Source organism: Oryctolagus cuniculus, chromosome 4, assembly GCF_051225735.1.
Source record: "Oryctolagus cuniculus isolate XC-2025 breed Fujian yellow rabbit chromosome 4, ASM5122573v1, whole genome shotgun sequence".
NCBI lineage: Eukaryota > Metazoa > Chordata > Mammalia > Lagomorpha > Leporidae > Oryctolagus > Oryctolagus cuniculus.
In genome coordinates, this window is record NC_142870.1 from 31,235,474 (window position 1) to 31,257,803 (window position 22,330).

Genomic DNA, 22,330 nt, shown 5'->3' on the forward strand with positions numbered 1-22,330 from the left:
AAAAATACACTTTAATTGGTTACATTTGACAATAAAATAATACTCTTATCTATAAAATACACCTAAAGCATTAAGAACAGAAATATTTTTCTTTGCAAAAGAATCTCAATATTTACTGAGGTCTGCTGTTAAAGCTAATAAGGAAACGACTGAGAATGGTTTATCAACAAAAACAGAAGCAATACATTTACATTTAGATTTTGCAAAGCTAACAACTATATACACATTACATTCTGTCCATCCTACCAAATAGACATTATCTTTAAAATTATAATAATTAACAACTGAGTCCTCGGAAATTTATGCCAAACAGTAAATGGGGGTTAAGACTGATGCAATAGAGAAGAAAATGTGTAACGATCTTTCATGTCCTACTTTAAACCCATCTATATGCCATTTTAACTACTTAATACACAGTTATTTTAAGTGAAAACAAGATTCTCGTTTTACAAAAAGAAACACACAAAATGAAGAAAACTGTTCCTCTTCCAACAAAGCAGTTCTGGTTCTATAGATATTCTATTTCCTACGAAGAAAGGCTACACTACTATCACCCCTCAGTAAAACCACTTTGTAATCCAATTTTACATAATCCAAAAGGTGTTAATGATATATTCCCACTATAATTTAAACAAAAACAGAGACTATAGTATTCTATTTAGGCTGGGGAAGGGTACAAGGTTACAAACATATGATAAGAAAGAGAAAAAATATGTTAATAAACTTCTTTGGGACCCTTTGCTGCCTGGACATGTTTTATATTCATTTGGCTATCTGCATTTCAGACGTGTTAAATTTTTTTCTTTCCCACCACTTACAGATAAAGGGAGACTGTTTGGCTCAGCAGCTAAGACACCAGTTGGGTCACCCACACCCCATATCAGAGACTAGGTTCATCCCCCAGCTCCACACCTGATTCTAGATTACTGCCACTGCACACCCTGGGAGGCAGTGGACTCAAGGATTGGAGTCACTGCCACCCACACAGGAAGCCTGGATTGACCTGCTGGTTCGCTGCCCCCCCGCCTCGTTCTCTTCCCTACAAATAATTTTTAAATGGCTATAGGATTTTTAAAATAAGAAAATGGCAATATAAATTGGCCAATTTTTTTAAATTTATTTATTTATTTGAAAGTCAGAGTTACACAAAGAGAAGAAAGGCAGAGAGAGGGAGGTCTTCCATCCGATGGCTCACTCCCCAGATGGCTACAACGGCTGGAGCTGTGCCAATCCAAAGCCAGGAGCCAAAAGCCTCCATCGGGCCTCCCATGAGGGTGCAGGGGTCCAAGGACTTGGGCCATCCTCCACTGCTTTCCCAGGCCACAGCAGAGATGTACTGGAACAGGGGCACCCGGGCCTCGAACCAACACCCACATGGGATGCCAACGCCCACATGGGATGCCAGCGCTTCAGGCCAGGGTGTTAACCCGCTGCGCCACAGCGCCAGCCCCTAAACTGGTTAATTTAAATAGGTTACGCTGTATGCATATGTGGAAATACTATACTCCATAAAAATATGTAAGTATTATGGTAATCAAATACTTAAATAAAAAACTTTTTAAATGTTATTTTTTAAATAAATGTTATAAAACTATTTTTGTAAACAATATTACATGAGAAAAATAAACAAAAATGAGAGGATCAAGTGCTTCTATTTTGCCATTTGACTATAGGGTTTTATATAGATACTAGAATATGTCATAGTTTAGAAGAAAAAAAAGTTTATTGATGGTTTCAAGTCTGCTTTTACTTCTATACACACTTCTTTCTCCACATAGTAGCTTATGGGAATACTTCAAATATCAGAAAAAAACAGGGGCCAGCGCTCTGGCGTAGAGGGTTAGGCAGCAGCCTGCAGTACCGGCATCCCACGTGGGTGCTGGTTTGAGTCCCGGCTGTTCCACTTCCGATCCAGCTCTCTGCTATGGCCTGGGAAAGCAGTAGAAGATGGCCCAAGTCCTTGGGCCCCTGTACCCGCATGGGAGACCCGGAAGAAGATCCTGGCTTCTGGTTTCAGACTGGCACAGCTCTAGCCATGGCAGCCATCTGGGGAGTGAACCAGCAGATGGAAGAGCTCCCCCTCCCTCCCGCTCCCTCTCCCTCCCTCCCTCCCACTCTCACTGCCTCTCCTTCTCTCTCTGTGTAACTCTGACTTTCAAGTAAACAAATAAATCTTAAAAAAAAAAAAAAAAAAAAAAAAAAAGTAGTTGACCATAGAAAGCCTAACAAAAGTTGCTATAATAAAACCTCATGACAATATAGTAAGATTTGGGCTGGCATTGTGGCATAGCAGGTAAAGTTGCCACCTGCAGTGCCAGTACCCCATATGAGGCCAGTTTGAGACCCAGCTGTTCCACTTCCGATCCAGCTCTCTGCTATGGCCAGGAAAAGCAGTGGAGGATGGCCCAAGTCCTTGGGCCCCTGCAGCCACATGGGAGACCCGGAAGAAGCTCCTAGCCACTGGCTTCAGATTGGCACAGCTCCGGCCATTGCAGCCAATTGGGGAGTAAACCTCTTTCTCTCTGCCTCTCCTTCTCTCTCTAAATCTTTCAAATAAATAAACAAATCTTTTTTTAAAAATGTAATAAGGTTCAAGAAAAGTCATTCAAGTAAAATGTGGAACAAGTTATACAGAAAGTCACTGGAACAATGGTACATCATACATATGCCAGCAAGCCAAAGTTTTTGTGAGTCTGACTATACCACCCACGTGTACTCAGATCAGAGGTGAGTGGGATAAACCGAATGTATCTTTCCAGTTTAGCTTTTCAAACAGACGAAAATGATGCAAGTACTAGAGCATTTAGATGTACTAGATTCGAGTACTTATCAGCTTTAAAAGGGTAGGAGCTATTTTGGTTATTCAAATGACCAGAAGTTGAATAAGCAAAGCTGATAAGGAAAAAGAGAAGAAATAATTTGAAAGTCAGAGATACAGATGTTTAGAGATACAATAAATAAGCCTCTCAGCTAATTGACTCTCTCGATTCTCTCACCCTCCTGTGTGCCTTCTTCAACTATAGACACTGGAAAGATTCATAAAACAAAACAAAAACAAAACAAAAGTTCCTTCAGAAAAAACTTGAGGTTACATTAATTGGATGCACTAACATGAGATCTGGAAGGCAGAAACAAAGGGATTATTCTGGTGCTTCGGGCCGTTTTCTCCAGCATGACTGAACAGATGTCCCTTGTTCCACAGCAGCATTCCAGTATCCAATTTCCAGCTAGAGGGATCTCTAGAGAGAGAGCAGAAGTGGCAACTAGACTCTGCATTCCAATGCCCAGGCACAGCTCACTGGCAGTTGCCTAATCTTGGCTTCCTATTCCCTGAGCTGCTGCTACGGAGGGATGTTCTTGAACTCTGGATTCCAGATGCAGCCTTCCTGACTGCTGGTAGCAGGAGCAGTAACTCCCAGCTAGTCAGTCCTGCAGTGACCTGAGAGTCATTTCTGAAGGCTGAGCTGGAGATCCCACCCTCTGATCCTTCTGCTGATTTCTTAAGCTTCTTTCAAAATCCCTAGAGTGTTTTCTGTTTTATGACTAACCAAATCAGCTACAGCGAAAATTCTTATAAAAATGCCAACAACTTATATACAACAGTTTTTCACAATTTAGTAATTGTAGTTCAAACAATACAAAAGAAAGAAACAAGATGGGTCTTTAATATATTTCATAAAAGATAACAGGTTCTCAGAAATGAAGTGTAGTGTAAGATAGAGATAGAAAATGGTACACTAACATCAAATTAAAAATCTCTCTTAAATACAGTGGTCTTTCCGCCTCACTAGCAGTTAAGTGTGATCAACTGAATGCTTGGGGTCCCCAAGGCCTTTTGAGGAAGTTGATGCCTTAAGCAAAAAAAATATAATATTAAGGTGTTTTCTGTCCCTTCTATTTTGGTCACATCTGCACCAACACAGCAAAACAATAGTGGTTTTACCCACTGCAACTTAACACAAATCAAGGCAGCTGCATCATTATACAATTAATTCACAGTATTATTTGAAATTACACACACCATTTTGAAAAAGACAGTTTTATATATAAAGTTTTATATATAAGGGACTTCTGCTGTATCTCTGATATATGCTATTGCTAAATAAAAACACTAACTATTACAATGTTAGAGTTGTAATCGGAACTGATTTTTCCAGCTATGGGACACTACTTTGGCTTGAAAAACAAGCAACAAATTACATAATATGATTATTCACACTTCAGTTCTTGTTGACTATGAATAATATGGAATTTTCAAACAAAATTAGAATTTGGTAAAACTTGTTTTTGCTAGTGTAAGACTGATAGTTTTCCAATCCTTGAAGATTGTTTAATAAAGGCAGCATTGATACTAAGATTCGATTTTTTAGAATATAGTAGACAATCTTCCAACATTTGGAAGAAAATATTCTCCAAAGTACCAATCAATGCACAGTATTACAACACCATGTGGGGTTAAAAATTTATTCAAATACTAAGGTAGACCAATGAATTTTAATGTAACACAGTATGAAAAGGTCACTGGTATTGCCAAAGAATTACTGATGTGATTTCAAGTTTCACATTGCAACTAATCTCAAACAAATTAACAGCTGTCAAATTTTAACACAGTATTACAAAGAATATCCATTATTTCCCAGTCAGTCAGGATACTCGTTCTTGGGCAGGCATTTAGCCTAGGCACTAACACACCAGTTCAGATGCTTGCATCCCACATCAGAGTATGTGTGTCCAACACCTGGTTGTAGCTACTGATTCCAGCTTCATACTAACATAGACCCTTGGGAGTCAAAGGTGATAGCTAAAGTCATTAGGTTCTTGGCTTTGGAATAGAAACTCTGGATTAAGTCAATGGCTCAGCTAGGGCTTCAGCTCCAAGCCAGCTATGGTCAGGTATGTGGAGAGTAAACTAGTGGATGGGCGTTCATTCTCTCTCTCTCTCTGTCTCTCTTGCTCTCTCAAATAAATAACTGTAATTATAATCACTCTTTCATTTTATAAATCTATATTTAGACATTTTCTACACATACTTCAACCCAAACAATATTGCAACAGAAAGCAAACGGAAGCAGATCTGGTACTCTAGCTCTTCTAAGATAGAAATTAGAGATTTAAAACAACGTAAAATAACATCTTTCTCAATTACTGTTTCAGAAATATATTTTCACAAAAATATTTTATCTATTAAATGGATTGATATTTTCAAATGAATTAATATTCTAAGCTTTTCTCAGCTTTAATATCTCCCTAATATACTAAATTTTTAAATAGTAAGACAAAAACTCATTGAGGTCCTCAGTAACCTCAATTATTAGGACCGCAAAGGGATCCTGAGATCAAAAGTACAAGAATAACTATGCCACATACTTATACAAACTTCTTATAAAATGAATCATAACTGAGGATTATTTTCCTTTGCTTTTACAGTGAGATCTAGGAAGCTTTAATTAATTGGCAAAAGATAAAGATCCAGATAATATATGTGAAAACTGGGTATTTCTTCCTTCTCTGGGGAAAAAAAAATCAGAAGACCAGGCCACATGATTCCCACATGGCAATAACATGGTGATAAGCCAGTGTGTAGTGTTAGTAATAGCAGTCTTTTAGATAGAACATCCACTATTCATTTGCACTTGTTCCAAAGACTTGCTGATGTTTTACACTTAGCTACATAAATTCATATTACCTGCAAACATAAAAAATACTTTTACCTAATGCTGGTATAAAATAAAGCTGCTTGTAGCTGGGAACGACCACATTCAACGGCTCCAGCTACCCAGGCCTCTCCCAGCGTCTCCAATAGTCGAGGGGTTCAGTATTTAGCCATACCTATAATGTGATTGGGAATTTGAGCCTGCAACCCTAATATGGAGTAACATTAGTCTTTAGTGCTAGATAGGTTGGGAGATCAGAGACCACCAGTCCTTAACTGAAAAGAGGGAACATTTTCCTTTAAGAAATGAAGAAAATTTATTCAGTGTTTGTAATTACAATAATCTTTTCCATGATGTTCTCAATATTGCTTAAAGCTGATTCTTTCCATAAGACATTTTAGAACCACCTAGCAATCCTGAGAGAACATTATAATCTACCCATATGAAATTCATATGCTTTTAAAAGCAGATGTTAAGGAGGTAAAATTTTATTTCAATAGAGCTAATGTGCCTGGATGTCTTCTTTTTCTGAAATTAAAGCAACAATTATTTCCATAAAGCACACAAAGAATGCACAATTTTACAATGAAAATGAGCCCTCTGATTGTCTCACATGCTCACCAATGGAACGGAAAATAAGTATAGCTATAAACAAGTTCTAATAGGTTGAAAGCCAATTATAAGATTTAACCTTTGTAAATATTCTATTCAAATGCCAGAGGAAAGCTGTTTTTACAAATCCTTGGCTCTAGTATTAGTGAGTTCATACAGAATTCAATAGCACATATAGGGAAGCGTTAGTTGGATAACAGCTGAATACCATTTTATAAAAATCACATCAAAAAATCATAGTATCCAAATTAAAACATTTTTCCTGTAAAGTTAGAAATACATATATGAAAACATGATACTGTTACAAATCTTTCACTTTCCAAGGAATTATCCCTTGAGTAAAACTTATACCAACTATTAATCTGATAACTTCAAAATATATGCAGTCATCAGCACATGAATTCAAATGGATATATTTGTTCATAATTCATGAATCACTTTCCCAAAAAATATTTTATTTCATTACATGAGGTTTCTAAGTCAGATCACAAGTCTAATTTAATTGCAAAATACAAAAAGATATTGATGTTAGAAGGAAAAATGGAAGTTCTTCCCCTGTCCTTATCTACAGTGGCTAAGCCTAGGAAAAATACTGGTTTTGTTTTTGTTTAAATTAGCCAAGATGGGGCCGGAGCTGTAGCGTAGTGTGTAAAGCTGCCACTTGCAGTGCCAGCATCCCATATGAATACCGGTTCGAGTCCCGGCTGCTCCACTTCCAATCCAGCTCCCTGCTATGGCCTGGGAAAGCAGTGGTAGATGGCCAAAATCCTTAGGCCCCTGAATCCATGTGGGAAGGCCCGGAAGAAGCTCCTGGCTTCAGACTGGTGCAGCTCTGCCCGTGCAGCTCCGGCCATTGGGGCCAATTGAGGAGTAAATCAGCAGATGGAAGACCTCTCTTTCTCTCTCTCTCTCTCTGCCACTCCTTTTCTCTCTCTGTACTCTTTCAAATAAATAAATAAATCTTAAAAAAAATAATTAGCCAAGATTATTGTTACCACTAGCAAGGATTTCTACGTAGCAAAGTGACATAGGCAAAAAGACTGTGGAGTTGAGAGAGAAGTGCTGAACAAGAGTCTGACAAGAATTGCAATAATACTAAAAACCACGCAGGAGCAACTAAAGGAAAACCTGTACACACACAGGCTTTTAGAACTGTGAAATAAATAGTTGTTTAGGTAGATAAGGTGATGTATTTTAAAAAATGGTAACACTCAGGCCACTAGCAAGTTGGAGACACCCTTAAGACAGGAAGGACAAAAATGAACATGGGATGTTCAAAGATCAGAAAGAAGGGTATTGCCACTGCTATCCTCACTCACTCAGCTTCAACCTGGTTGCATCCTCAGTATTAATCTCAGAACACAAACCTACTCACATCTCATTGAGACTCAGCCCCTGTCATCACTCAGGCATCTGTAAAAATGTGACCTCAGACAAGAGACACTGCCTGATCACACATCTTCTATGCCCAACCTGAACCTCACCTCCTCTCTCTGCCCAGCTCCACTGCTCTTCACGAACCCCCTAACGTCAGACACTGTTTATGTATTGTTCACTGTCTGTCCTGCCCCTATGTTAACTGAGACTCCAAATGTTTTCTTTTCTTTTTTTTTTTTTTTTTAAAGGGAAAGGGTTTATTGGGGAACACCCTACAGACCGGAGTGAAGGAGCGGCGAAGGAAAAAGAGAGAAAGAGAATATAAGAGAGAAACAGAGAGGAGAGGAGCTAGCAAGGAGAGAAGATAGAGCAGAGCAGAGGAGAGAGGAGAGCAGAGCCAAGAAAGAAGAACCAGGAGCCAAGAGAGCAGGTGTTCAGGAACAGGCCCTTTTAAAACATTGCCTGAGGGCGGGCAGGGAAGCAGGAGCAGTGAATCCCATTAGGATGGGGGTGGAGCCTGGCTCAGGTAGCTAGGCCATGCAGCCACCTGGCTAAAACTGTGCCAGTTTCCTAACATTCCCCCCTTTTGTTTTTTATAAAGCAGGGTTTGTATGGGACTACACTAGTCCCAAAAGTCCAAGAGGGGTAGAGGGACAATGATCTGTCTTTAGAGCTACTTCCTGCTGACATGGGGCGATGATGTACTCTTCGTTGGCAAGGGGCAATGTCTCAGGCCGCTGTCTCCTGGGTGGGAAGCCGAGTACATCCCTGTAGCAACATTTGGTTGACCGCCTGGTTGCTTAAGGCCTTCGTTTGTTCCATTATAACCTACTGTAAACACTTAGACACTGTAGTATAAAAGACAGGGTGAGAATAGTAACCAATGATCCTAAGAGTAGCATTAACCAGGTAATGAGAGGATTTCAGAGAGGAAATGTGTGTGTGGGGGGGGGGGGGGGTCTCTGGACCCTTATGGGGACAGGATGTGCTTTCAGCTGATTCCAGCCAAGACTGGGAGAAAAGCCACTTAACTTTTGCAGGTAGTGGGGTTTGTCTGTAGAGAAATTTTGAACAATCATACAACATTAAATGGGGAAGAGGACCATCAGTACACACAGGTTGGGAGTAGAGCCATTGGTGGTAGAGTAGAGGCTATGGTTACAAAGGAATGAGGCTCAAGTGGGCTAGATACAGAGGACAGAGTTGTTAGAGAACCTAAGAGAGGTGCTGTCTAAGCTACAACTAAGTTTTCTGATTGAGAGGCAAATAGAACCTGACAGAAGGGGCTTGATAATAATCAGGTGGGCTTTAAAGCCTTGTAAATTATGAGGCTCAGACTCATCTATCTCTTCATATAGCCTACATCCTAATGGAGGTGTGAACCTCCTTGGGGAAGGCACCCTGTTGACTTAAATTACCCAGCTGGCCAGGTAAAGGCAGGTGGCTTCTCTAACAGGAAATTTACAGTTCTGCCTGCAATGTTGCTGACCCTGGTTGGCTGTCCCCTCAGCTGCAGTGGTCACTTTGGAAGCTGGGCTGAGTGAAGGGCTTTTCAGCTTAGAGCCATTGTGTCCAAATGTTTTCTAATGGCCTGCAAAAGCACCTGGTATGTATCAAGCAATTAGTAAACATTTGTTTAATAAATAGAGGATAATACCTAGACTATGGAACAGAAGTAAAAATGAGTGAGTCACCTTCACAGGGGCACTGTACACAATCCAACCAAACTTTTCTTTAGTAAGTGAAAGTATATATTGCATAATAAGATGTCATATTAAAAGAATACTTAGGGGCCGGCAGAGTGGTGCAGTGAGTTAAGCTAGCATTCTGGATGCTCTCATCCTGTATTAAGAGAGCTGCTTTGAGTTCCAGCTGTTCCACTTCTCATCCAGCTTCTTCCTGCAATGCACCTAGGGAGGCAGCAGATGATGGTTCAGATGTTTGGGCCTCTACCACCCAGACTGAGATCCAGGCTCTTGGTTTTGGACTGGCCCAGCCCTGGCTGTTGCAGGCATTTGGGAAGTGAACCAAACAATGGAAGATGGATTCATCAATCAATCTCTCTTATCTCTCTCCCTCTTGCAATTAAATGAAAATACTATAAAAACTTTAAAAAAAAAATACTTAACAAATAGCCTGGCAGTTACGACAACCAACACTTGGATGCTTGAGTCACACATCAGAACACATGGGTTCCATTCCTAGCAAATGTCCTTGGCCACCACTCTGTCCTAGAAGTCCTAAAACTAAAGAAAATTAAGTTGCACAAGTCATTCTATAGGTAATATCTACCAGAATGTTCATAATCCATTTCAAGAACCTAATTGCATCTAATCAATAAGAAATGTAGCATCACATTTTTAGGCTTAACCTTGATTTTGGTGAATCATCAAAACAGTTTTAAGCATCAGAAGTTTCTAAAGAAAAAAATTTCCATTGCATTTTTTTCCTTATCTGAAGTAACTTGTTTATGAAGTTACTTGTCTAATAAACTTGGGGAATGGTGAAAGTTCAGTGTTCAATTAATGAAACCCTTAGCTGGGAGGGTAGGGCAGTGGTGTGGTGCAGTGGGTTAGGCCCCTACTTGGGGCCCATCAGAGGGCCAGTTGGAGTCTCAGCTTCCTTTTTTCCCATGCAGCTTCCTGCTAATGTGCCTGGGAGGCATCAGATAAAGGCCAAGTATTTGGATTCTTGACACTCCATAGGAGATTCAGAGAGTTCCTGGCCCCTGGTTCAGCCTTGGTTGTTGCAGGCATTTTGAGAGTAAACTAGCAGATGGAAGATCTCTGTCTGCTTCTGTCCCTCTTTGTAACTCTACCTTTCAAATAAATAGAATTTCAAAAAATGAAAAAGAAAACACTTAGCTAACCTAAGTGTTTTAATCGCTGAAGGGATCAGAATAGAACTAATCTATTTATCATTTGTACTTTAAGTCATTATTAGTCTGGCCAATGAATAGAACTATAACTAAAATTCTAGGATAGAATATCAAGGATTTTCTCACTTTCTATGCAATCTTTTCAAACATTTCAACGTGTTTTTTTTTGGAGGTAGGGAGGACTCAGATTATAAATTTTTGAATGGCCTACCCTTTGAACACTCATTCCAATGTGTTACACCAATTTCTCTAAAACTTAACTTATTACATGCTACTACTTTCTGTTAAAATTACCTACCTAAATCCCTCTTATCCTTTGATCCAAATTTTGATTGCTCAATTGTAGTGCATCTTGTTCTGGTGTGCATATACTGTTTTTTTCCTGTTTTAAAAAAGTTCAAAAGAATTTAATGGTCATAGGATAAAGAATATTACTATAAGATTTCAAATGGGGCAAAGCCTTGCATTGTCACATCATGACAGAGGTTACCATGAACCAAAAACTTTGCAGATTTTCTCCTCTATTAAGTACATTTATTATATGCAGCACCTTGAATTCTGTCCTATTTCATTCATGTTTTTGATTGCAAAACTCTAACACAATTTTATTTCTAACTGAAGGCAGGAGGCACCCATTGAAAATCTGTAACAGCCGATCTCAACAGATCTAAGTAATAAAAAAAGTTGTCTAGATTTTTGCTAACTATACTACAAATGATTTGGACCTTTCCCAGGAATCCAACAGAATATTAACTGACAATATGGACTTTTACCAAGTAATATAAACAGAACAGATACACTATTTTTAAATTATTCTATAACATACACACTTTCCTTTAAATGGTTCCCTTTTCTCTAAAAAGTGAAACATGCACTAAAGTTATAATGATTGTCCTACTATTAACAATAATACATCTTCACTACTAAATAAAGGTTCATAAGCATAATTGTTCTTCTAATCAAGTGACATAATTTACTCTGGTTTCTAATATATAAGAGTATACATAAATGAAAATTTCACTACATGACTTCTAGAAGATACTAACCTAAAAACTAGGGGCCAGCACTGTGGCACAGCAGGTAAACCAACAACCTGTGGCACCAGCACCCCATGTGGGTGCCAGTTCCAGTCCTGGCTGCTCCACTTCCTATCTGGCTTCCTGCTAATGTGCCTGCTAGAGCAGAAGATGGCTCGAGTGCGTGGGCAGGGGCCCACATGCAAGACCCAGAAGCTCCTGGTCCCTGGCTTCAGATTTGCCCAGCTCTGGCTATTATGGCCATCTGAGGAATGAACCAAGGGATGGAAGATATCTCTGTCTCTGTGACTCTGCCTCTCAAATAAATAAATAAATCTTGAAAAAAAATTTTTTCTTGTCATAGAAAAAAATGAATTGTGTTTTCTTCAAATGGAGACAACTCTAAGCAGTTATATTCCAGCTTATATCAATAAGGAAAGATATTTATTTAGTATGAGATGTTTATTTCAAAATCCAGATGTTTTGTCAGCCTGCAACCAACAGATGACACACTTTAACTTAGCATGACCTTTTTTAATGCTGATCCTAGTTGTAAGAAACTTTGTACTTAAAAAAAAAGAAAACAAAGGGGAAAAAACAGACTGAAAGTAAAATCCTGCCAAATTTGCCAGAAAGTCAGCTATTTGAGAAAATACTCAAAAGGAATATTTACCTCTAGAACAACCCCTTTAGTAATGCCACTCTCCAATCATTCCATACTACTAGCCTTCAATTTTTAGAGGCCAGGATTTGAAAATATCTTCACTGGCAATTATTCTCTGTTTCCTTCTTACATGTGGGTTTTAACCACTCCTTCCAAGAACTAAAAATACACAAGACTTCATTTCTTCCCACTAATAATTGCAAAGTAATTTAAAGAGCCTTGTTTTAAATATCCGCTAAATGCATGACCTCTGCTACTACCCAGTCTTAAACCATGTAACACTACAATAGGAAACTAGTAAATTTAATTATTAATCATGACTGTTGCCTGTAGGCAACTATATACTTCTTAGCACTTCATAAAACATGGTAAGTACAAATATGTTAAATGGAAAACTACTGTTATCCTTTTAGCTATATTTTCCCCAATCTGCTACTAGCACAATCACCATACAAGCACATTAAATTTCTACAACAGCTTGCTTCTCAATAATCTAAAACCAACTTATGGACACACTAGCCCATTGAGAATCCTAACTGAACGAACAGAATACTTCATAAATAAAAAAACACAACAGCAAGCAATCATAAGTCAGTTGAGGTGAAATCAGATAATCCATTTCTCTATCTTTGATTTTAAAGGGAAAATAAAATTAGGGATACTATGCAAAAGACATACACAAAACACTTTTTTTTTTAATTATTATCTGCAATGAAACACAGGTCTTCTGAATTAGTTTGCCTGTTCCTTCAAGCCGTCTATTCAAATTCCTCTTTTTGTCCTCGACAACATTTGCACCATGCTAATCAAAAGTCTTCAACAGATGTTAATATTTAGCTTAAGCAATATTTTCTTACTCTAACAAAGCAAATGATAAATCTAATTTTGTTCACGACAGTCTTACAATCCTAACTTTCCCCTTTATACAAACAGAAAATTATCTCATGTCACAAAGTGTACTACCTGAACGAGTACTAGAGTTCGGATCTTTCTAAAATCCTTTTATCCTTTCAACTACAACACTCAAATTAGTAAATTTCCTGCTTGCTTTACTTTAACCAGTTTCCTTCAATCAAAATCAGCCTTTCCTTTTTGTCTTTTATTACCTCCAGATTATACCCTAAAGGAACCAGGGAAAGACAAGAGATGTTGCTCTCCAGCACTAGCTGCTCCTGCATTTATACCATTTCCCTTTTTTTCCAACTTCTTGAAAGATTCTCAACCTCATTCCCCGTCAAGGTTTTCAAAGTGCTTTTCTTGACACACACATTATCAAAAGTAATTCACAAAACAGTTTGGAACACAAATTATATTCAAGCAAATCAAAGCAACACAGTACTAACTAAAACACCCATTTGCCTGAATGCTGCAGAAATACTTATTCCAGAGACTACAGAAAACATCCTCCACTAATCAGTTCCTGAGCCAAATCTTTAAAACTAGAATAAATTAGGTGAGGGAGGGAAAGGTCAAAGAAGATTACAGATAGAAAGAAGAGTAAGTGAAACAAGGAGAGATTAAACAGAACTAGGTCTATCAGACTTCAAGCCATTAAGCATTTTCACAGTATAAAATTATATGAGTAAAACAGTGGGAAATTAAACTAGAAATATAGATGCAGTCAAGACCTTTGGACACCAAAAGCAAGCAGGCTTATCCTACATATGCAAAACTTCTTGCATCTTCTAGTAACTGCATGAGGTAGGAATAATCCACCTTTGGCTGACATAACATCATTTGTGAAACAAAAATATTAAGATTACCCTGAAAGTTGGAAGTGAAAATACTTTATAATTAAACAAACTATAATGAAAACCAATGAATACCTATAAATATTTAAGTGAATGAGCTCTTTCTGATTGTTTCCTAACTTTTGAAGGGGCCACAAACAAAATCAGAAATTTTCTGGAGAAATACATGCTAGTAATCAAATTTCTCAAATGCATGCATTAAAAATATCTAAACTTTATATAGAACAATTATTAAACCATAATATTACATAAAGATAATTTTAAATATTTTGAAAAAGCTGAGTGCTAATAAACATAGAACATTCTTATTATAAACAAAATATAGAATCCTGCATGAACTCTTCCATTTATCTCCAAAATACTGTTTCCAAGAGTATTTTGTTACATGGTAATATACCTTTTCCTCAAAATCTTTATATAGAAAGAGAAAGAAAATTTCATGCTAAAATTATGAGTAAATAGAAACAATAGTTTACGTTCAAAAGTAATACTTAGGCATCTACTAACACTTAAAACCCACAAAACAAATGACTGAATCCATTTAAAATACTAGATAGTTTTCATTTTATGACACATGTACCTGTTCCAAATTTCAAAGCAATGAATACTATCTGAAATGCTCTTTGAAAGAATATGTAACTTAAATAAAATCTTTTACTTCTAATCTGGGAAAAAACTATCTTGGAACAGGTAAAAATACATGCTCCTTCCAACTACACTAAAAGGAACCAAGGTTAAAGCAACCATATTTTTGTTTTTCACTTCTGTTAAGCAAAATTAATATATTACAAAGGAAAATTTTTCAGTACCTTTCTACTAAAATACTGAGAAAGAAATGAAAACTTACTTGTATCTGCTTGGCTTCCCACACTGATGTATCTGTCATTGCCAGGCAGTGCTGTTTGATAGTAAGTAGTCTCCTCCTGCTGAGGGGTCTTGGCATTCTTCGAAGTAAGGAAAGCCACTGCTAATTCCAAGTTTCCATTACTATCCTTCAAATACCAAGACAGGGGCATAAAATGTTTGGGAATAATTCTATACATTCTCATAAAATTTATCTCATTTGCTCCATAATAGCTAGTACACATAGCAAAAATAACTTTCTAGTTTAAAATATTCTATCTGATTCTAACTTTATATTATGAATTCACCAAACCTAAAATATACTATACTAACTCCTTTATTAACTAAAACTAATATAATTTTAAAATAAACTATTTTTTAATTTCACACAAAAGAGAATGCCCATTCAGTGATTCACTCCCCAAATGCCCATTACAGACCTAAACTGAGAGCTATGAATTCAATCTGAGTCTCCCAAACAGGTGGTAGGGGCCAAACAAGTTGAGTCAATACCTGTTGCCTTCCAAGGTATGTATTAGCAGGGAACTGGAATTGCGAGTGAAGCCAGGGCTTAAACCTAGGTATTCCAATATGGAATTCAGGTATCCCAAATGACTTTTTTATTTAAGACTTATTTATTTATTTGAAAGATTGAGTTACAGGAAGAGGGACAGACAGAGAGATCTTCCATCCACTGCTTCACTTCCCAAATGGCCTCAATAACCAGGCTGGGCCAGACCAAAGTCAGGAGCTTCTTCGGAGTCTCCCACATGGGTGCAGGGGCCCAAGCACTTGGGCCGTCCTTCGCTGGTTTCCTAGGCACATTAGCAGGAAGCTGGATAGGAAGTAGAGCAGCTGAGACTGGAACTAGCACCCATATGGCACGCCAGTGTCACAGGCGGCAGCTTTACCCTCTATGCCACAGCACCGGCTCCCCCACATGATACCTTAACTGCTAGGTCAAACATCTGCACTGAAATTATTCCCTTTAATGTGGGCACTGGACACATATCTAGGGGCAAACTTAACAAGCAAAATACAAAGGGCTCATAGGAAGAAAACAGCAAAATTTACTGAAGCTTGATAGTAAGAAGGAACACAGAACACCTTGTCAGAAATATTTAAGTGTCAAGATAACAATTGTAACTAAGTTAAATATATAAATTTTACATTGTTCTCACAAAAGCATACCTAGACAAGTTGATTCTCAAGTTCATTTAGAAGAGAGATGTCAGAATAACATGTAATAACACTAAATACAGTAAAACAATGAAGAGACTTGCCTGATTATATCTTTCTATAAAAGGAAAATTTAAAAACAAAAATGAAAAGCCTAACACTTACACAACTTAAGTCAAAGGAAATGTGAACAAATCTGTTTGATTCATGTTTCCCAAGCTAGGATATTCCCAGAATTTACTCTGTTGAAATGTTAGGGTGAAGACTCAACCTCAATGCTATACAATGAGAAAGCATTTTCTGAAAATAGATAATGCAATGATTTAGTCATGATATTTATCAGAATAAAGAGAGGATAAGCAATCATTTAAATGTCATGATCATAGAAAATGAGGCGCAACACCTCTGCTTCCTCTCCAAATAATTACAGCGGCTGCATTAAGCCCTGCACTGATGCTCTGAACAATACGCTCTCATCACTTTCCCGGTGGGAGAATAAGGTGAAGCAAAATTCTATCGAAGGAAGCAGAGATGGAGTCCCTGGGATCCCTAATGGTACTTCGGTTTCTATTCAAAGCTCCTCCACACAATGATGTGTGCAAGTTACTTCAATCTCACTGTTCCCTATTTCAAAGTAGGGAAGCGTGAAAAATACTTATCTCCTAGAGTTTAGAGGATTAGTTAGACACATAAATATTTAAAATAATGCCTGCTACTATTAAGTATTAATAAGTGTAGTTATTATTATGACTTTGATTATAACTATATAAAAGATAAATTTTTTGTAGAAATAAACAAAGAACCTCCAGCTCAGAATCCAGAATTATATAATTAACTTTGTCTCATAGAGTAAGGTCCAAAGTACTAGAATTGTGCATGACTATAGTGGTGAAAAGGTTTTATTCTTTTATTCTTTAGTAATAATAAACAAAATCATCTTAATACACAGTTCTACTTTTGGACATTTTTCACTGACTTGATCTCTTTCTTTTTAACGTGAATATCCATGTGAATTGACTGACCCAGGCGTCGATATGAAAAGGAAAGGCATAAAAGATACAATCAAAATGGTGCAATTGTTGCGTATTCTGAAGAATTTCAAGATGAATATGGCATAAGTTGAATAGAAGTCAATTATATTTCTCCTTCTAGGAGAAAAACATTTACGCTTTGGTCCTCTATTAATTTTCTACTTTTCCCTATTCCTTCACCTCTTCCTCTAACTCACACCATGTTGCACCACCTTTTAGTAAAATCATGGCTCCTGAGCAAAATCATTATCATGTTTAATATTCACACCCCACCATTTCATATAGGGAAAGGGTTTTTGTCACTCCCAGGTTCTTATGGAACATTAGATTGCTGAAAGCCAAGATGCTCAGTTACATCAAGTGAGGCTCTTTATCAAAATCTATTACTGTATCTGTACCACCACATGGCTTAACTAAAAAACCCAACTTTCAAATATGATACACAGTAGAGATAAGTGACTATCACAAATTGTACGTCATAGAAGAGAGGCCATACCTTCAAGGCTTGCTGTAGTATCTGAGTGTCATTAATCCCAGTAATTTCTCTCAGCTGATTCAGAAATGTCTGCTGATGCTACAGAAAGTGAAAACACAAAATCATTACACTCGGAACTCTGAAAATACACAAAGAAAAGAAAATAAATGTGAGAGGGGAACAAATAAAGTAAATCAGAGTCAAGGAGAAAAAACAAATTTCATTAAGAATAATATTGTTCTTTTAGGAAGAACAAAACATATTTTGGAGAGCTCTTATTCCATTCTCAGGTTTCCAAAAGGGAGTGCCTAAATTACCTCCTAAGGAGCACTACATTAGTTTCTGTGCCATTTTTCACACTGTCCCCATTTTATGCCTCACAACAGGAAGTGATCTGTATGACGGTTAATCCCAAGAAGACTTGGGCACCTGAGACACTTGAAAAAGACACACTTTGGCAGGCTAAGTAATAGGCAGGTGATACACCATGTAGAGCTCAAAATTTATTCAAGGAAAAGAAAGGATCATTCCATTCTTTAATCTAACCATCATAAAAGACCCTATGCTGAATGGAATATTTGTCCCCATTTGCCTCAGTTCTCTGTTGGTTGATATCATCTGTTACACTTCACTAGTTAGAAAAGGAAGAGGCAGCCGGTGCCGCGGCTCACTAGGCTAATCCTCCGCCTTGCGGCGCCGGCACATCGGGTTCTAGTACCGGTCGGGGCACCAGATTCTGTCCCGGTTGCCCTTCTTCCAGTCCAGCTCTCTGCTGTGGCCAGGGAGTGCAGTGAAGGATGGCCCAAGTGCTTGGGCCCTGCACCCCATGGGAGACCAGGAGAAGTACCTGGCTCCTGCCATCGGATCAGCGCAGTGCGCCGGCCGCAGCGCGCTGGCCACAGCGGCCATTGGAGGGTGAACCAACGGCAAAAGGAAGAGCTTTTTCTCTCTCTCTCTCTGTCCACTCTGCCTGTCAAAAAAAAAAAAAAGGAAAAAAAAGAAAAGGAAGAGGCGGCATAGGACTCCACCATCAAATCTTTCCTCAACCTTTCTGGAGTAAGAGCCATGTTCTTTCATTATACCTCTGTATTTCTTAAAGCAAGTTGCCAAAAACCATAAAATAGTACCGTGAAATAAAGAAAGTTCAATGGATATGTTAGGGAAAATAAGCTTAGTCACTTAAATTAGGATCTGCTGATCTTTCTATAAAATGGTTTGCATTTATCACTAATAATTCAGTCAGGGATCTGCAGTGGCTACTAAAACTACCAAGCAAAAGTTTTAATGAAAAACAGAACATAGTTTCAAACTTTCTCCCCACAAATTATAAAAGGATAAAGAATAACATTATAGCAAAAAACCTATCACAACCTTAATCAAAAGATTATCAAAAATCAGGCAAAATGAGTGTATGCCTCCTGATACAGTATAAACCGTGACCATCCTTTCACAAAAGCTTAACCTGAATGTATCCCTGAGGAAGCATCAGATAAATCCGAATTGTGGGACACTGCAAAATAATTTTTCTGTTATCTTCCAAAATTGTCTACATCATGAAAGAAGAAAAAATGTGTCTCCAGAGTAAAAGAGACTAGAGACTATCAAATGCAGCACAGGAAGGTGGACTGCATCTCATACTAAATGCTATGCAGGACACCATTGGAACAAGCAGAGAAATGCCAGTGTAAATATGCATGGTTAGTAAGGATACTGAATTAATATTACATTTCTGAATTTGCTAAACCTACAGTTGAATAAGACAGTATTTTCTTAGAAAATATATTTTAAATTATCTAAGTATTAAATATTAACATTTAAGAGGTAATGGGGCATGTTTACTCTTAGGTAATTCTGAAAAAATAAGTTAGGAAAGTTTTCTTACAACTTTAAATTTGAAATTAACTCAAAATAAAAGTGTTAACATGTTCTGCACTTCAAAATATGCATAACAATTTAAATATGCATAACATATACACAATCAGAAGTCCAAAGTCCTGGACAAACTACAAAACAAATAGAAGTTGGGGGGAAGAAATCTGAAAAGTTTAAAATAAAAAGTCCAAGCAGTTTTACAAAAATATGTATCAATTGGAAACTACAGTCAAGAACAGGTAAGAGTTCAATCTGTGTAACAGCTTCAGTATTCTGTGGTGTCTTGATTTTACCCTACAATACAAACTGCTGACAGTAGACAGTCCAGACAAAATAGACAGCCAACATAGTGTCTACAATCCACGTTCTTCCTATGTTGCCACTCCAAAATCCTTACATGTGCCATTTAACTAACTACATGTCTATCACTTCATGCTCTCCACCCTCCAAGCAGAAAAGCAAGGGCAAGTGACCATAGGCACCTGCAAATCAATCTGCCTTGTTTAAGGAGCCCCAACACCAGACCTCCACTTAAAGCTCCATGAGCAGAACAAAGCTGCATACCCACTCAGCTTCAGAGGTGGCTGGAAAATGAATTTATAAATGAGGGAAAAAGCTGCCACAAAAACAAAATTATAGAGTCCTGTTTAAAAACGAAGGTACACACAGATTGAGTATCTCCAGTCCAAAAATCTAAGAACTGAAATTCTCCAAAATCCGAACTTTGTGAGCACTGACATGATGACATAAGTGGAAAATCTCACACCTGATGGATGACAGTCAAAACTCAGGTTCACTAAAAATACTTTATAAAATTATATTTGGACAATATGAATAAGGTATATATGAAACAAAAATGAATTTGATTTACAATTGGGTCTCATCCATGAGTTATCTCCTAATGTATATGCAAATTATTTCAAAATCTGAAATCTGAAAAATGCTTGATGAAACCATTTCACAAAGGATACTCAGCCCTACAGGGATAGGCACTGTCAGTGTCTGTCACATAAAAGAGCTTTCATTTCCATAATGCTGAGATAACCATCACTATCTAACAATACATAATACAGTATCTAAGCAAGAAATATGCCAAGAAGTATCAACAGTTGTAGAAAAAACTGAGTTGTCAAATTTATAGGACTTAAATGAGAAAAATAAAATTCTCCTTAAATAAATCAATTTTTCTTTCATTTAGAAAATCACCAATAACTAGCAGTAGAATCATGACTAAGTTATATAATACCTAACATTACAAATTAAAAGACATACATGTCTGTCACTCTGCCTTTCAAATCAGTACATAAATAAATCTTTAACAAGTTTGTAATCTCATTACTACCAATATATGAAAGCCATTCTTTGCCTAAAGCAGTATTTCCCTCAACTGCAAATTATTAAATCCTGGATTAGGAAAAAAATGAATAGAATACCCAAAGCAAATTAGTCATTTGGACAAATAATAACTATTAGTTATGATGTTGGAAAAAATCAATACAAAGCAAACATCCTTACACTAAGGAAGTGATTGTCAAATTTTAATATGCACAAGAATAATCTGATGATTTTGTTTAATTATGAAGCTTTCTAGGCCCTACTCCCAAAGATTGCTGTCAAAGGGGTTCTGAGTTAAGGCCAGGTATTTTGATGCAGATGGACCTAGCAGTGCAGTTTGAGTTAGGCAAACAACCATCGTTTTAAAGCTGAATATATATATATATATGTATGTATGTATGTATGTATATAGGTTATCTTTACTAAATTATATTATTAAACAGAAGCAAGAATACAAAATAGTATATATCCCATTAATGATGGTAAGGTCAAAAGCAGACACAAATATAGGGCTCAAAAAGTTTACGGAGCCAATGCTAGACTCCCAGTATCCACCATTTGTCACTTTTTCACTTCCTCCCACTAGAGATACAATATACAGTCAATCATCTACATAGATGTTTTGGTCATTAATGGACCACATTTACTAAAACTGTAGTATCAGAAGATTATATAAAACTGAAAATTTTACCAAAACGTTGTAGGACAATGCATTCCCCCCATGCTTGTGGTGACACTGGTAAACAAGCCTGTGTATGTTGCTGATCATATAAAGGCACAGCACATACAACTACATACGCTGCATTAACATGTGATAATAAACAACTAAGTAATTGGTTTATAAATCTACTATACTCAGTATTATTTTACTGTTTATTCCTATGAAGGAAAAAATTTCACTACTATATGCTGTTACATGGCAACAACCTCATCGATCTTGTGTTTACTCCATCTCTTGATCACATCAAGAGGCCATAGGTTGGGGCTGATGTCATGGCACAGAAAGTTAAATTGCAGCTTGAGATAATAGCGTTTCATATCAGAATGCCAGTTCAAGTCCTGCTGCTCCACTTATAATCCAACTTCCTGCTAATGTGCCTGAGAAGGCATTGGAAAATGGCCCAAGTACTTAGGCCCCCGCCACTCATGTAAGACACCAGGACGGGGTCCCTGGCTCCCAGCTTCTGCCTAGCCCAGTCCTAGGTGTTGTGGCCATTTGGAAAGAGAACTAGCAAATCAAAGATCAATTGCTCTCCCTCTTTCATTCTGCCTTTCAAATAAATAAATCTTAACCAATAAAAAGAGGCCATGTAGAATGACTTATTACTTATTACCGTCTAGGTTCAGGTGAGTACATTCAAGATGTTTGTACAACGATTAAAGCAACTACTGACACATTCCTCAGACCATGTCCCTGTGGTTACGTGACACCCATCTGTGTTTCTCTGTGGCAATGATGACGGGCATTCCCAATTGCAAGTGAGTACTCATCTTGCCAGCTGACATAAAATATGCACACATGCGTGGGCGTGCCCTCATGATGTTCTGCATTCCCTTGAAAAACATGATCTGGGTAGGCCACGCTTCTCTAAAGAATGAGGCCCACATAGAGAAGAGCCACCCCAGCCAACCAGCTGACCTGT

General features: G+C 37.6%; 1 protein-coding gene across 14 annotated transcripts in view; it reads right to left on the bottom strand.

The window, feature by feature from the left end:
• USP25 (ubiquitin specific peptidase 25) overlaps nt 1–22,330 on the bottom strand; it is a 160,232-nt gene that overhangs the window by 110,355 nt on the left and 27,547 nt on the right. For 6 of the 14 annotated variants that reach the window (XR_016232343.1, XM_017347187.4, XM_017347190.4 and 3 more), the window contains exons 2-4: nt 17,502–17,579; nt 14,800–14,944; nt 10,820–10,903 (exon numbers count right to left, since the gene is read on the bottom strand). Coding sequence is in view for 10 of the 14 variants with exons in the window: in XM_017347187.4 (XP_017202676.1) it covers nt 10,820–10,903; nt 14,800–14,944; nt 17,502–17,579 (307 nt within the window). In the remaining 4 variants the exon portion in view is untranslated. Of the gene's footprint in view, nt 1–3,111; nt 3,240–10,819; nt 10,904–14,799; nt 14,945–17,501; nt 17,580–22,330 lie in introns of those variants that run through there. The other 8 variants (XM_008267137.5, XM_017347192.4, XM_089330637.1 and 5 more) reach the window with 4 other exon arrangements.